This window comes from Gavia stellata, chromosome 6, assembly GCF_030936135.1.
Source record: "Gavia stellata isolate bGavSte3 chromosome 6, bGavSte3.hap2, whole genome shotgun sequence".
NCBI lineage: Eukaryota > Metazoa > Chordata > Aves > Gaviiformes > Gaviidae > Gavia > Gavia stellata.
Genome location: NC_082599.1, coordinates 5,507,757 through 5,525,329, shown reverse-complemented (window position 1 = coordinate 5,525,329; position 17,573 = coordinate 5,507,757). Strand labels below are relative to the sequence as shown.

At 42.3% G+C, this 17,573-nt stretch overlaps 1 protein-coding gene across 3 annotated transcripts in view; it reads right to left on the bottom strand.

Annotated features, from left to right (window-relative positions):
- CTDSPL (CTD small phosphatase like) overlaps positions 1–11,609 on the bottom strand; it is a 78,803-nt gene extending 67,194 nt beyond the window's left edge. For all 3 annotated transcript variants that reach the window (XM_059818499.1, XM_059818500.1, XM_059818501.1), the window contains exon 1: positions 11,363–11,609. In XM_059818499.1, coding sequence (XP_059674482.1) covers positions 11,363–11,438 — 76 coding nt within the window. In that variant the 5' untranslated portion in view covers positions 11,439–11,609. The remainder of the gene's footprint in view (positions 1–11,362) is intronic.
- Between the last annotated feature and the right edge of the window lie 5,964 nt (positions 11,610–17,573).

Sequence of the window (17,573 nt, the reverse complement as noted above, 5' to 3'; positions counted from 1 at the left end):
CGATGAGTCAGCCCAGCCATATTTTACACTTATCTTTCTTTAGTACCCATTGAAGACATTTCCAAAACAAAACCAGTATTACTTCTATGTTTTAGCACAAACACTACTCAAACAAATGCATATCCTTGTACACTAACATCCCTCTTTCTCAAAGGGTTGGGGTGTGTTTTGTACAGACTGAGGCCAGCTTACCTTGCTAAAAATCGTACTGCCATGCCCTCCTGGTCATCATCACAAGGTTGCCTTCTGAGATTTTCATTATTAGTTTCCTTTTCACAGCTTATATCCCTGCAATATTACTGGGTTTTTTGTTTGCTTGTTTGCATGCGTGGTTTTGTTTTATTTTTCTTTTGGAGGGATGCTGGTTTTTGGTTTTCTTGGTTTTAGGAGCACAGGGGAATTATTTTTTTATGTTGCAAAGCTCCAATAAACATTTTTAGGTATACAATTCAGGAAGATTGCAAGTGTTATTTGAACAGAGTTTGGTCAAAGAAATACTTTTGGGTCATGGGGGGAAGAATCAGAACCGCCTGTTGTAACATGAATTCACAACCACCATGGAAACTGTATTTGGACAGAACCACAACAGCACAAGGTCAACATGAAGTTTTGCACTTGAGGGCTTAAGCTAGTGTATTACACATTGCAAAATGAAGTGGCATAGTTTCATTCTTTTTGTTTAGGACACACTTCCTGAAAGGACTCTTTGAACAGAAATCATAAAGCAAAACCTCCTTCTGATCTCATCTGTTCTGAAGATGTGGTGTTGTAGTTACTGAGTGCCACTCTGCACCTAACGGAAACGGTACCTTGCCGATGGTTCTAGGGGCACCTGGTCCTGAGCAATCTACTGAAGTCTCTTGCATCTGGGGCAGGTTTTGTCTGAAAGCTCATCTTTCTCCTTTTAATAATATTACAGTTTTATAACATGAGATAATAACAGTATTTAGTTATTATGTCTAAGTTAAACAACTGTTTGATGTAAAAGTATTGAAAAGAATCCATCACTACCAAAACAACTGAGGTAGTGACATTTTTAAAAACACTGCTCTCAGACCTCACTTGCCTGCCAGAACGATGCTAAGCAGGTAATTTATAATAAAATGCGGCAGTAATAGTAGAGCATGTAAATACAGCAACGAGACCTGAACAGATTCCTGTTTCAAAACTGCCAAGTTTGACTTCCAGTTTTGTTCAAATTTTTATCCTCGCTCCTGTTACAACATGCTTATAAAAGAAAAAGTGGTGGCAACTGTAGGGTAACATGGTGGGCACGAATAAATCTGAAAGCCTTAAACAAAAAAAAAAACCCCAAAACCAACAACCAACCACAAAAAATCTATCATAATACTAACAGTGAATGGCCTTTGTAGTAATACTAGTTAAAAGTAGCGTGTCTAAGTTGTTAGCAACCTTTCCAATACAGACAGCAAGAATTTGCTGGAGTGTTTTAAATTTCTTATGGGGCAGGAAAAAAAGGCATTCGACTTTCAGGGCACAGTTTGCATTAAACTGTCAGTTTTATCATGATAATCTGGAGCCAGAAACATTAAAGTATTCAATCCACTCTAAAATTAAGACAGACATTTCTTGGGTTTTTGTAGGTTTCACTTTCATTCTCCATTAAACTTCACCATACTTGCTTCCTTGACATCTTTAATCTCAACACAAGAGGTAATCTTCCAGAAAGACATGAGGTTTTGAAATGTGAGGAAAAAGGAGTCCCACAACTATGTACTCATGATAAACCCGATTAAACAAATCTACTTAAAATCTCATTCCTTTGTGGATAAGCAGACCTCTACACAGATGCAAATTGTTTTACAGTTATGTTGTAAACCCCCTCCTTCTGGGACTTTTCAATTTATGTCAATGTGTAATTAGCAAATGAATTGCGCTGTAGATTGCATTCAGTACTCTTTTCTTTTTTTAATTCCACAACTAACATAACCTCTCCCCCCCACTTCCAAAACTCTCAAGTCATTTTCAACTTACTGATTCTCAACAAACAAGCTTCATATCATAAAAAGTAATGAGAACTGGCAGCTGGCCAACAAATGACTTGGCGAGGGAATCATCTTCCAGCACACATAACCCATCGCAGGAAAACTGTTGGTGAGAGTTCATGATAAATATAATTTCAAATACTTGACACGTTCAGTTAGCTGGTCACTACGTAAAGGTATTTTCCCCTTCCTTCCCCTACTGACTGATGACACACAACTCCTATGCTGAAATACAATCAGTACCTTTATAATATTATTCTTCAGTAACTTCGTAAGATTACTTTTATTCTAATAAATTCAAATTGCTGTCTGTTATTCCTGTTTAGAAATTCCCAGATAAACTATTTCGGGAACCATATCTTCTCAAGGATCAGGCAGAGCACCTGTACGGTGCATAAGCAAATGCCTCCTTTTACCCAAATGGGATGTTCTGCCTTTAATTCTGAGGCCATGCTGCACTGTGGAGAAAGCCCTGGAATACTTCCTCTATTGTACTGGTTATTTTTCATGCACCTCCTCCCCTTAAATACAGCACAATATTCACTCAAGGTTTTTACCCAATTGTTACGAAGAAGAAATAAATGTCTTGGCTTTAAGAACCAAAGCTGCTATACAGTGGCAGCAATCCTGCATGAGACACAAGATGAAGACCTTTATCTTACTAGATTTTAATAGGGAGTTAAGAAAAACAGAGAACGTCTCTCCTTATCATATAGCTCCTATGCCATTTTGACCAACTTGCCAGGGGCCAATCTGTCCATGCAATACGATCCAGGGTTCCTCATCACTGCACCATCTCACTCCCCAAACATCTCCTATAGCTTCTCATGCCAGAATTATCCCTGGACACAGCCACCAGTGCCAAACACCTCTGAGCCCCTTAAACTTCAGCATCATCAGAGCACAAAGAGGCAGTTGCTGCAATCCAGAAACTTATGATGAAAAGAGAAAAAGGCAAGAAAGCGAAATACAGAAAGGGAGAGAATTAAAAGAAAGTCAAAGCTTCACTCCAAAACCCCCTGTAAAATACATGCTTAAACTGTTTTTCCTGAAATGCTTTGCTTTACACTGCATTCATCAAATTGCTAATGTGTATCTTTAACCAGTTTTAGTTTACAAAAGTCCCATAGCCTATTTTGTTAAATTTGTAAGGCTTTTGTGAAGGTTTACTGAGATCCTTTATAATCTTAAAAGCTCCTTTCTCTCCAGGTGGTAAATACAAGATCTTTCAATGTGCTTGGTTGAAGTAAGTACAAATGATTAAATATCTTCTAGGAATGTGTCACTATTGACCACACCTTTCCAGAGTACTTCTATCTGAACTATCAGTAGGAAAAATAGCCAACTTCACAGTTCAAGCAAACCTTAGACTGCAAAACAACTTCTAAACCTACGCCCACCATTCTGAACTTTACCAAAGCTTTCTGATAATTAGAGCCCCAGTAACCACATGTACGTGCATTCATGGGTAACCAATGCAGGTATGTAAATACTCAGGCATGTATATACAAAACAGCTTTTGTGGACAAAAATAAAGAAGCACTGCATGCAAATTGTTAAAGGCACGCTTGGAACAACTCTGTACAAAATTCATACCTTCACAAAAACTCTTCTAATATTACTTGAAAGAAATATGTGTGGATTCTTCTACACGTGTCCACTGTAATAGCATCCATTGTGGCAGAATTTCTTTCTGACAGCTATGAAGATGGAAACTGGTCCATCCACTCCGAAATGTTCTGTGAGGCTAAGAGTTCATCCCCCAGCGCGGGAGACGCATCTCTCCCCTTGACTCCCAGAGGCCAGGAGAGGAATGCTATACATCAAGGAGATCACTGAGCTTTGCAAATGATCAAATAAACAATAAAGTTTAAAATTTTACTGCTGATTACAGCGGACAAGGAAACAGCAAGATTAGTTTTACCACTAATTCTGCTGGGACTCCTGGAGGACAACTCAGGAAGCAAGAGAGCTGCGGAGGTGGGAGAGAGCACAGCGGTGAATAAAAATCAATATATCACTTTCTACCAAGAAAATAAGGAGGCCCTGCAACAGCAAACAACTGGCAGAATTGGCTGACCAGTTACACACCAGACATGACTTGACTTTAAACAAAACCATCAATATACAAACTGTAACTTCAGGTTGACCTTCAAGAAATAAATATTTCCTACAAAATTGTCCTAAATTTTTATAAACATTTTAGAAAGTTACATACACAGTAGGTTTTGACAGACCAGACATTCTTCATTTGGGCTTGCTCTTCTGCACAAAATACAGCCTGCAGTATCTTATTTGCCCCTCCCTGTCTGTCAGGCTTTAAATATACTAATAAAGGTTCAGAAGAGAGTAATAGCTCTTCCTTGCCGAAAGAAATAAGGAAAAATCTCATTTAAAAAACCCTGGCATCCTTAGAATCCAAGTTTACCATATATTTATTCAGATTTAACTGACAATAAATTTTCCAGATAATAGAATTCCAGTTTCTAGTACAGCCAATCACTTCTAATAATGGGGTTTTCTTTTTTTATAAATCATGCTTTATTACCTTGTACAAAGAAAACAAGCTGTGGCACTTTACGTAAGTGATCATTTTGATAACACGCTGAATAAAGCCTACAAACTTTATGTAGGTCCAACACTGCGCACAGAACTTTCTCTGCTCACTTGTCTAAAGCTGGTATTTTTACCGCTCATATCTATGTTACACAGCAGTAGCTGGTACTGAAAGGACTGGACTGTATAGGACTCACTTTGATTTTTTTTTTTTTTGTCTTATAACAAACATTCTGGAAATAATAAAAAGGCCAAAATTATACCACAGCAGACTGCCTGGAACATATTTTTACTCTGATCTATTTAGATGCTACTTATGCTTTCCACATTTGTCACATCTATGTCCGTTTTACACCTTAACCTCTCCAAGTAAAAATAAAGCAAGCTCCCGTCAAACTCCAGCAAAAGTAGAATTTACAAAAGATTAATATTTCCAGTAGGAAACTCTTAAAAAGTCTCTGACTACATTACAGCACAAAAGGCATTTTGCCCCTGTGGCTGCCTGCAGCCCCTTACAAAAAGCTCCGGAAGTTCAGCAAAGCATTTAAACCCACTGATACCACGTCATCCTATTTGAGCCTCCTGGCCAGGTAGATGAGCACTGAAAATAGAGTTTATATTAATATCATCCAATAGAATAGAGACATGAAGACTTCAGAGATGCTGTTGAGCATTTCTGAGAGATTTTCCAGCCAGGTCTCCACTGCTGAGAGGGCTCAAACGGTATACAACCCTTACTAGCAATCCAGATCTGGTCTTCAAACACCTAAATAGCCTTGCTCATCAGCTCGATCAGCCGTTTGCGTATTTCAGCTTGGAAGGTTCCTGCCCCTTTCTGGATATGCTTATGAACTGGGATAAGGGAACACACACAACCACCCAGTTGGGTGGACAGAGACCCACTGACTTCATCGTGAGAGCACCCACTGCCCAGGAGTGGTAGGAGGATGGATGGGGCCAGAGCAGGTCGGGAGCCCATAGCAGACACTAAACCTATTCCCTGTCCCACTATCAGTCCCCGTATGGGCTCCGCAGCCCTCAAGAGCCAGGAGCTCATACCCTCTGCTCAGTCCCTCAAACAGGCTGGAGCACTTGGGCAGCCCTCTTCTCCTTCCTGGTCCTACATACATCCACACGCCTAGCTTCTCTCCCAGCAAGACATATCCCCCAGGCAGGGAGGAGAAGGAGGGATGACACCTCTTCCCCTACGGATCCACACAGTGAGTAAAAACCTAAGGAAGAATGTAGAGAGTTAGACCTATCCTCGTTTTTCCTGGTTTTTAAAAAAAGGAAAATGTTTCTGTGGACAGAAACACTTCAAATATAATTCAAAGTAATCCATCTGAAATTCTCCATCAGATAGGGTTGAGTAATGGAAAAATTCACTTCCCAAGTTAACATTTCCATATCCAGGATTGCCTGAAACAGGATTTTTAGTGGAAAATGTAATACTGAGCACCAACCACGGTGGTCATTGCCAACAACTCTTCTAACTCAAGGTTTAACAGAAAACAAAGGCGCACTTGCTTACAGAGTGAATATTTAAGATTCGACACATATAAAAATTGTGGGCTAGAACTAGTTTGCAAGCATTTTCGTGTTTGAATGATGACTTTTACAAGATAGTAAAACTCATAAATGAAATGTTCCGTGATGGAAAAATAAGCTTCCCACAGTTAAACCTATCTACCAGGCAAACAGGAACAACGTCTTTCACCAACACTGACCAAATAAGTGAGTTTCATTTCTCTGAGCTTTTGCTTTCTCAGCATTTTAGTTTCGCATCACTTTAAAGAAACAAACATGGACCCGCTATCCGGAGGCTTATTCGTAATGTTCAGATTAAATTCTGAAAGATGAAGTGTAGCATCAGTCACACTGCATTTTACTGATTATCCCAGAAAATGCTATTTGCATTTCTGAATACTGAATTGACGAAATGTAGGTCAACTTCGGTTTTTTAAGGGCATGTTAAACTTCTGAACACTTTTGTTAAATCACTGCATTGAAACAAATAGGAATTTGAGATGACGCGCACTATGAAGAAATTATAATGCTGCAGCTTACAGACATGGACTGAATATTAGATATTCATGCAACTTCTCATTCATGTTACTGCCAGAACACTTCAGCTTGTTAACTGCTACCCTAAATCAGATCTTGGGTTACTACAGGTTACTACAGTCTCCCTGGAACATAAAACCTACTGTATGGTTACTCTGGTTTCACATAACAACCATGACATTAGTTAATGATTTAAAATGTTACCCTCTGTGAGCAATTCACATTCCAATGTAGTGCTGGAGGGGTTTCCACATCCATTTTTTTTAAATGCTACTTGAAAGTTAAAATTCTGAAGTTAATATTACAAAAAGTTGTTGAGACAATGTCTCAGGAACATTAATGTATCTTCAAATGTTTGAGTATTCTGAATCCTGATGACGTAATGGCAAAAAAGAATATTGTAAATATTTTCATGTATTTTCAAAATGCTTTTTATTGAAGACACAAGACTTATTTTGGCTTGTAACTTGAGATCTTAAGAACTTGTTACTTTAAATGATAATGAATACTGGTCTCATTGCTGTTTTTTCCAGTATTATTTGAAAGAAAGGGAGGCAAAAAAGTTTGCATGTTTGCGAAAACATCCTCGGGGAATTACGCTATTCACTAAAAAAAAATTAAAATTGTTTAGGTTCCACTGTGAACCTTTTCCAAATAATTTACTGCAGAAGAAAATATACTTCTGTAGGGACACTAAAACATTCAGTTACTCTAAATAACTGAAAATTTGCTCAGCTGACAGACAAATTTTATAGAAGTCAGGAAAGATGTATCTGAAGAAAGAAAACACTACCACAGCATGAAGGATTTGGTACCTGAAGGAGGACTGGACTGTTATTACACTACTGCTTAACCTGGCACACGGAAACAGCTAGGAATTTGCATCATTTATGAGGATCAAATTAAAGCATGTAGGTAAAAAAGGGAAATTCACTTCTTTGGACTGAATGCCTATCACCTGTCCATGATCGCACTCGCTTGGTTACACTTAGCGCAAAGACTTCTCAGCATTGCACTATTTTCTATAGATTTAACTGTATAGGTTTTACATTAGGGGTCATTGTTAAACTAATTAATAAGAATTAATACTTTCCTTATAAAATAAACAGTTGATTTTCTCCGTAGAACTGATTATACGGAGATTCAGATTTTTCAGTTTTTCTTCGTAGTTTTTATTTTTTTTCATAGCTGCTCACATTTGTCACCGATATAACAAGCCCCTTTTCACATACTTATGTCTCCATTTTAATTTCAAGTTACAAGTCTTGTTAATGCTTCCAATTTCCAGAAGCGCCAAATGACCACAACATAAAATATTTCTGCGAAGAACTACTGTTTTCGCTACTCAAAAAAACTAACACGGAATTAAATTCTCCATGAATTTAGTGCTCAAAATATTTTTTAATCACCTACATATCACTTCCAATTGGGCAAATGTAAGTTTCTATTTCCCAGAACTAATTTAATGACATAGAAAGGGACCAAAATCCTCCAGGAGCATGAACGCCACAGGCATTTCAGAGCAAACATTACAATAATAATAAAATATGATTGTAGCAACTTTCCATGCTCAGCTTTCGTTTTGACAGACAACTAAATACAGTGCACCACCATGTGGCAACATATCAGGGAATGGTCATGTACCAAGATCTGTTTTTTTCCACTTCGAAATTTTTTACTCTTAGTTAAAAATAAATGTTAACAATTCCATCTTAGTATTAATAAGCTCCTCTTTAACAAGTTGTCACAGCTTCACTTATCTCAAAAGCTAGTTTTTAATACACCTGGATTAGCAAGAAAATATTTGGGCATTTTTATGTGTAAAGCACAATATTTACCTAAAAACATAACGGACCCACAACCAGAGAACAGCTCTGTTTCTTGCCAATTGCTCTTCCTTGCACAAGAGAAACGGGGCATAAGCATATACTGCACATCAAGCTCCTTTTAAAACATAAATACATTTTAAAAAAAAATAAACCAAGCTAAATGCTAGACTCACGGCTGATTATAAGCTTCGAAAAATCTTGGGGAAAAAAATCAAACACTTGAAGGTATACACATGCATTATTTAGCAGTTGCTCATCTACTGTAAAACTGCTTCTCTCCACCTTAACAACAAGAAAAAAAATTATTTTTTTCCATGAGAAACACCAACAGAAGGTCCCAAAACCCTAAGAAAACCCTGACTCAGGAAGCCACTACATGTCACTTAGTACCCTGGAACATATTTCTGCAGCCAAATGCTAAACTCAGAGGAAAAAGCAGCTTTTCATGAAACTGGACAGCCTCTGCTCACACAGTACAGTGCTGTTGTAATTCACTGTTTTATAAAATTTCAGAAGATAAGGTCAGGTGATTCTTGTATTCATTAAATAAAGAGTTAATTCATTATGCCTTAACATATTTGTTAGCCATTTTGTACCAACACATTCAGTTCAATCTGAATTAGCAATGAAGACTCACTTTAAACATCAGTCTTCCACTAAGAAGCTATCGGTATTTACCATCTCAGCTTCGGTCTCTCTCGTAGCTCACCGGACCTAAAGGCTTTGCTAAAACTGTTAAGAAATCTAACAGAAAATTGGGTGACACGATATGAAACCACGCAAGGAAGGTAGGTAGGGCAACGGGTTTTCACAAGCTCCGTACCTCGAGCAGTGGAAGAGGTAAGAGCAAGCAGCCTCTCCTTCCAGAGCCTGGGATGGACAGACCTGCAATTCTCTTTCTGCAAAAGTTGCTCTGGTGTGATTTGAGAGTCTCACCACAGAGCACATAGTCAATCCAAAGCATGCAATTTAACCACATTAAAAAAAAACAAATACAGAAAAAAACATTACTCCACCTCCTGTATTAAGATCATGCAGAAGTTTCCTCTTGTCTCAAACTCCAGCTACCCTCCTTCCACGCTCCCCCAGCCCACCCTTGCTAACACGCAGCCTGAAAAGCTCCTGCTATGCAATTAAGACCATGGTGATTTTCTGCCAAAGACAAACCAACAGCAAGAACACAATGCATATTATACAAGTTACTGCATAGTTATGCAAGTTATATGCATATTTTCGCTCCACAGCGTAGCTCACTGTACGGAGGACTCTAAAGACACTTGTTTGATGCAGATGCTTATTGTTATTCTGAGCTGTCAAATTTTCCTCTACTTGTCTCAACCGGCTTTTTTACACTAAAATTTCAACCAGCTGCTAACAGTATTAAAGAAGCTCTTCCAGTATGTACAATAATAAAGGCCATTAAGATCACAACAACATCTGAGCACAGTATCACGTAACCAGGGTCTCCAAACCAGGTCTTAGGAGACATCATAGGCAGAGCACCAGCACCTTATTTACTGTAGGTACCCCACGCTCAACATTGCCAAAACGGAGGAAAACACCATAAATCTCTTGAGACAAACAAGGCCTCGCAGTGGAAGTATCGCTTCACAAGCGATACGAATTAGAGAGTTACGTGAGCACTCCTATACTGAAGAAAATAATAATTTTCATTCAAACGCCCCCTAACCTGATGGCTTTTTTTTTTTTTTTCTAAATCTACCTCCATACTACTGCAGTCAGCACTGGTGAGATGAGAAGACAGAAATTTCATGTTCAGCCTTTCGTTTGAAAGTAACAGGGAGCAACTTCTCCAACGATACAGGACCGCTCACTATTTACAAGATGAACCACACAAAAATGGAAGCTTTCTGGATACTAAAAGCATCGATTTTAGGGGGAGTTAGATCAATCTACCATTTTCAGAAGACCACTCAGAGGTCTATTACCATACCTACTAGGCAACATCGCCACACACTCTATTTCTGATGTCTGTCCTTTCTCCCCTTTTTACCAGCACTGCCTGTAACAAAGCATAAACTCAAGATCCAAATAACTTCCAAAATCTGCAAGCGATCACACACAACTCCCCAGAAGTTGAACCCTGCTGCGTGCCCGTACCTTTCTCATCACCAGCTGCAAGGATGCAACGACTTACAGCCCAAGACCCCTCCAAGCTTCCAAAAGGAAACAAGGTTAAGGTCAATCGCTAACGTTTACACTTTCGAGGAGAAGCAGCTCCTTCAGCCAGGCTGGATTAATCTTATTTTGGAGTAAACGCAACTTAAGTGCGATGCCTTACGCAAGCAACAACTATTTACCTACAGAGTAAATAGAGCCCGCTTTTAACAGCGGCCCATGTTTCTTTCCGAGGCGCACACATATCCTCCAACAACAAACCTGAAAGCTTCACAGGTTCTTAAATGTGAGGCAGGGAGAAATACAGGAAAGCAGAGAGAAATCAGGAAACCCTTTTTTCCAAAAAGTGGAGGGAAGAAGCTTAAAATCTTTACAGCTGAGATTTCAAAACCTTCCAAGACATCCAGCACAGGTATCCCTTCCCTGAAGCAGGGCACGAACTGCAAAGTGACAACCTTACAAAGTTACCTCGCCGACCCTCAAGCAACAAGAGCATTTTATTTAAATAACTGCTATTGCACTCAGTATTTAAACACTGTAACAAGCTCCCAGCTGTATCCAGCAAGCAGTTGCAGAAACCTTCGTGCAAATATCTTCATCCCACAAAAAACCCCCCAACCCCAACAAGCCCTCCTCTATTCCCAGCAGCCTGGAGAGAGGATTATACGGTCACTGAAGAATGCAAGTTGTTATTAGGAGCATTTTTAAGCAGCAATTTCCAGAAAAAAAAAAGAAAAACCAAACGGAGAAAGAGAGAAGGCAGCTCACCTTTATCCTGAGTGCAGGACAGGATCTCCTCCTCTTTGGGGTTAGTCACCTGGGTGATAATGGACGGGTTGTCCATGGAAACAGAGTGAGATTTCACCTGGCTATTTCCCTCCCAGAGGCAGGCTTGTGTGCGGGGGGGATTTGTTTGTTTGTTTGTTTAAAAATCAAGATGCAGATTTGTATTTAAAAAAAAACAAACAAAAAAAACAAAAACCAAAACCAAAAAGACAACTCCTCCAGGAGCGAGGCCAAGCTGGGGGGGGGGGGGGGGGGAGCACCGCGCACAGGGGCCCCTCCGGTAGCGCTGCCACCGCCGCCTCCTCCAGGCGCCAATTCTCCACGGAGGAGGGGGGGGGGGGGGGGAGGCCAATCAACCCCCCCCTTAGAAAAAAATAGGAATTACTCCAATTCTCCCTTCCGGGAAGCCCTCCGCAGCGCTCCCCCCGAGACCCCGCCGGAGCCGCCGCCGCCTCCCGAGGCGGGGGAAGTGCCTCCGGCCCTCCGCGCCGCGCCTCCCCCCGCGGCGAGCCCCCCCCTCACGCCGCCCCCCGCATCCACCTGAGCCGCCCCGCGGGGCCTCCCCCGAGCGCGTCCCCCGGCACAGCCCCCCGCTCCCTACATACCCCCCCCCGCCGCCGCCGCCGCCGCCGCCCTCCGCGCTTATCTCATCCCCGCGCCCCCCCTCCCCAGCCCCGGCCCCCCTCACACCTCCGCCCCGGCCCTCCCTCCCCCCCACCCCCCTTCCCGCGGGCAGCGCTGCGGGCTCGGCGGAGCGACGCCGGGCGGCCGCCCCCTCCTCCTCCTCCTCCTCCTCCCCCCCCTTTCCCGGGTCACGGGCCGCCGCCGTGCGCGGGCGAGGAGGGAAGCGCGGTGCAAGGGGAGGAAGGGAGGGGAAAGGGGCCGAGCCGAGCCGCGCTGCGCGCCCCGGCCGCGCTCCCCGCGCTGCGCCACAGCCCGTCGCCGCCGCCGCGCTCGCAGCCTGTCAGCCCGCCCGGCGCTGCCCGCGCCCCGCCCCGCTCCGCCCCCGCGCCGCGGGACGCTCCAACATGGAGGCGGGGAGCGGGCAGCGCCCGGGCCCCGCTGCGCGGTAAACAAGGGGGCGGGGCCGCGTAGGGGGCGGGGCTACGGCGGGGCGGGGCGAGGCGCCTGCGGAGGCAGCGCGGTGGCGGCGCGGGGGGGCGGCGGGGGAGGGGGCGGCTATTGTTATTGCGTACAAAAGGCTTTTCTCCTCGCCGGGAGCAGGGGGCGGGGCCGACGGCGGGGCGGGGCCGGGCCGCGGGGCGGGGCCAGCGCTCATTTGAGGGGGCCCTCGGAGCTGTGAGGCCTCGGGGAGGCGGGAAAGGGGTTTGTGCGCCATTTCCCTCCTCAGGGCTGTCCTACAGCGGCGCTGGACTGAGTGGGGGCCGCTCTCCTTCGGGAACGGGTATAAATTGTCTGAGGAGATGTGCTCAGTGGGGAGTTAAATATTTCTATGGGTGGCCATGAAGTGATTTTCAGAGGTGAGAGTGAAGGTGCTGAGGGCAGTCTTGGCAGCTTCTCTGAGAGAAAATACTGTTTTTTTCCTAGAGCATCTTGAAAGGCATGTCTGACTTTCTAGGAATTCCCAGTGCTGCTGTTTGCTGGTAGCTGGGAGGTGCGTCAGGAGATGGGCCGTGGTGTGGGTGCCCTGCTCCTCCTACCCTCCTCAGGTACCTGCCCTTAGCCGGGGTCTCGGGCATGATGGTGGGGAAGGTAGATGGGGGAGCCCACCCCGAGTAATGCCTCTTCTATGGGGCTGTCGGAGTGTAAAATGAAAAGAGAAAACCTTTAAGAAAGTGTGGTGCTGTATTTAACGTAACTAAGGTATTACAACCTCTTTTTCTCTCCTGAAAAAAAAAAATACATGTATGAGCCTCTAGTGCAACCTTACTACAAAAAGGACAGATATCACTTTAAATTCCATTAACTAATTGGGGAAAATCCTTCTGTAACTGGCATAGACCCAGGCAGTGTTAATTTTGGTAATACTGGTTATAACTATCTTTTTTTCTCCCTAAAAGAGAAAGCTGCTGCCTGTGTGCATTTTTAAAATATAAATAAGTATGTATCTCTGAACAGGTTTACTTAACAGTAGCAAGAATATGGCATTTCAACTGCCAAGCTAGGTTGCAGAAATGACCATTCTGTTTAATTCCAGCAACAGCAAGCAGCTGTTCTTGCAGTGCTTTGCCGTGAGGGCAGACCATGGGCCCACCCTCACGGAATTTCTCCTCTGCAGTAGTGCCACATTTAGTTTCTGGGGAAAATTACTTAAAGCTCTGGGGCCTTGTTTTGCTCTCAGTGTATTCCTACAGTCAACACATTTAAACATTTTGCTGTGAGTCTTCAAATCACTGCATTTGTTTAATGTAGAAAAAGCCATTCAAAATCTGGCTGTGTTTTCTCTCTCACAAAACTAACACTCCCTAAGCAGCAGTACATGCAGAGATACCAGTATTGCAGGTTTCTGGGACTTGTATTTTAGGTTTGCCCGTCCCACTCTTATGACAAACACTTGCACAGGGAATGAGTGCAATGCCACTGCTTGCATTGCATCCAATTGTGCAAGTTTCAACCTGCTGTTTAGCTTTGGCTTCTCAAGACAAAAGTCTTGCTGTTGCAAACAGTCCCTTACAGGTTAGATCTGGCACAGATGAATAGGAGTTAGGACATGTTGGCTGGTGGAATTGGTCCTGCTACCTGTGAAGGTTGAGAGCTCCTGCTCCTAAGGTATTATGAAGCTTTATCACAGCACTAGCTATGTTGTAATCCGGCAAGTGCTTGATCTTTTACCCACCCAGGCACTGGAGGCATTTTTAATTATCTGAGGGTTAATTTGCATAGAAGCTTTTGCTGAAACAATAAATTCATACCTCTGTTATTATTTGGTATGAGTTTCTGAATCAATATTTATATTTGGATAAAACCAAAGTAGCTTCCTACTAGCACTAAGACAAAGGGGTTGCTTCAGAGCAAGTTTGAGAAGCATCCAGCGCTAAAGACATCTTCCACTTCTTTGCAGGGAAAGGAATTATAACGTGTGGTAGGAGAACATGTGCTCTAATGCCTCTTTTCTATGCAGGGATGAGGAGATACAAACGTCTTGTCTGATGAAAAGCACGTTTTGCAAGGCTTGACAAATACGATGTTCACCTTGAGCCGATGCGTTATGTATGTTTAAAATGTTGGTAAGCTTGTTTTTTGCAACTTACATTGTAAAACTCCAGTCGAATGGCTAGCCGTTTATTCATCTTATTAAGGAATTTGGTACTTACTTCAGTTTAGAGGGGGAACTGCTATTTATGGTGATACATAAAGTGGAACTAGGGTGAGAGAACATGCCAGGAGGGGATATCTCTCCCTGTGCTTGTCCCTTTGCTACTGTCATGCAGGCTCCCTCACCCCTCCAGTCTAAAGTGGAGAGCAGAAAAGCAGGATACTGGTAGCGCACTAGGAGTTGGAGACAGTCTGTGCTCTTGCAGGGCAGTGGGAAGCAGAATGGAAGTTTAGGAAGCTCAGCTGTACTTGTCCTGGCAGTGCTGCTGTAACATAGGAAACAGGTCCCTTCCTCTGAGCATGTGGTTCAGCCTCTCCTGCCCCCTCTCACTCCCATTCCTGTACTGGTTACGAGACAGGTGTAACAGAACCGAGAGCAATCCATGCTGTTTCCTTTCTGCTTTTACTTTAGAGACACTCTGAAGCGTGTAGAGTGTCTTCTATCTATGTTTCTTTATATGCTACATGAACTAAATCCTAAATAATCCCATGGAACAAGTGAGTGGTTTCATCTCCGTGTTACAGATAGGAGGTGGAGGCACAGACAAAACAATACTTTGCAGGCAATGGCAGTACAAGCTTGTAGGAAATCCAGATTTTCATCATGACTCCTGACATTTGTCCTTGCCACTAAAACATGTCCCCCTTTCAATGCCATAGGATGTTTTATAATAGGGGGAAAAAAATGGTTTTTAGCAGAACTGTTCTACATTAAAAGGAAGCATTTATTTTCATTGATATCAGCTCAGTGAAGGCTTGACCCTGGGCCCACAATGGGGGTTTTATCCTTGACTTTAATGGAAGAACAATCAAGGTCTCATGATATTACATCTTAAAGAAAGGAAAATACTGCAGTTTGTATCAATAAGATAAATGTTTCGTAGTTAGTGTAAGCTGCTATACTCTTGCAATAAATGGTTTATTAGATTGATTAAATGTCTTAACTTCACTTCAGCTATTAATCAGTTTTGGCAGCTGTTTATTGCTTTGTGTACTTTGAAGTAATGGAGATTATCCCTTAATTATCTCATTGCAGTTCATTCATTGTTTCCTAAATAGTGCCATTACAATGGTAAATTGCAATAGTAAAACAGTGTCAATACAAAGTTATGGAGTTCCCATTTTATGATGCATTCATAAAGTTAATGCAATCTGCTTAAAATGTAGTTGTGATTTCAGCGTGGTGACTTATTTGATATGTTGTAAGAGGTTTTGATGAGAAAACAGTAGAGCATTAAGTCTGCTGGGACTCTGCTCTCACCAAAGTAAAACATAGCCTATTCCCTGTTGGAGTAGATGTGCATAGTAGAATTTATTAAACTAGTACTTATTTGAACACTTTCATTTTCACCAAATGCTGTGGATTCCAAAGATCTTGTGCCTTTGAACACAATGTATTTATTTCTTTTTGTGTCTGTGCAAAAAGAAATGAGAAAGCTCCAAGCAATGCTATCATTTAGAGGTTACTGTTGTCATTCCACAGAAGGATAGAAGAGTACCAAATCAATCAGAAGAAAATGGCTGCTTTTAGTATTATCTTCTGATCTGGCAGCAATTCATAAAGTAGCAGTTGCATAACAATTTCCATTCTAAGTCCCTTTTTCAGCCAACTGTAACTGTACCTAACTTTAACATTATGAGTTGTCTGTTTCAGGCTGAGTTGTTTGGGAGGAATCGGTATTACTGTCAAGGCAAGAAAGATTCATGAAAACCGCTTTCAAAAACTGTAACATAAATTGTCTCCCTTCTTGCTCCCCAATAAAAGGGTTTTTTTGAAAAAATAACACTGCAAATTTTGGGGTCTCGTTTTTTTTATTCTCCTTGACTTTTCACTGTGCATATGATGGCAGAAAATGTGGGTCCTCAGCTTGGGTTAAATTAGTGCTGAAGATAAGGTGAATGGGTTTTTTACTAACATTAACAATTTATGTTCAACCCCAAATTCCTATAGACTCCTAATCTAGAAACTTTGATTAAGGAACCCAACTAAGATGAGGCCTGATTGTGCCAGATGCTAGACACCCACATGAGAAACGATGCCTGAAAAGCGCTCAGCCCAGTGTGAAGCGAACATATAATTAAAATGCCTGGCCATAATTTTGGAGCTGGGTTGGATTCAACTGGTGACCAACAGGTGGAAGACTCGGTAGAGCTCATCACCTTGTGATCTACAAGTGACATATCCAGTCCTCCCTAATTGCAAATGATACACCTTCGCAAGAGAGCCTGCTTTTGTTTTTTTAGCAAGCAACCAAATTGCGTTCCAGCCTTTCCAAAGACTGGTAAAGTCTCCCATTCCTTGGGTGTGCTAGTTGCATCTTCTGCTTCATATGGTCAAGTTTAAAGAGTCTCCTAGTGCCCTAAGGTTCTCATCAACATCTTAGAGCTGGAGGTGAGCTGCCACCAGAATTCAACCAGCAGACACATCTGTAGGAAAGCTCACACTTAGTCAAAACCAGCTGACTCAAGGCAACTGTTTAAATTCTTTAGCCTAAATAATTTGGCCTAAACCAGATTAGGGCTTACTCTGAATCTTTCAGACTACAGAAGCAATACCATGGGGCCAGAAACAACCATTTAGGAGGCAACAGCAACTTCAAGTAGTGTAACTGCTTGTTTGTCTGCAGCCTTAGACCCTATCCATGCTATAACTTTTTGCTGTTGATCAGAGATGAGAGGTGGGAATTCTGTGTCATCAAGGGGCCGCAGTGGAGACATGACAACAGTAGCAGGACTTCACTTTTGGTTGTACTTCTGTTTCACTTGAGCGCAGCAGTGGAATAGGGTAAAACTTGGCTTTGCCCTTATCTGGTTACCCATTGTGAGCACTCTGTTCTCCAGTATCCTGCTGTAGCATTCCTACCGATACGGCTGTAGAGGCTTGGTTTCCATTTCAGTTTTACTGGTTGTCAGACAG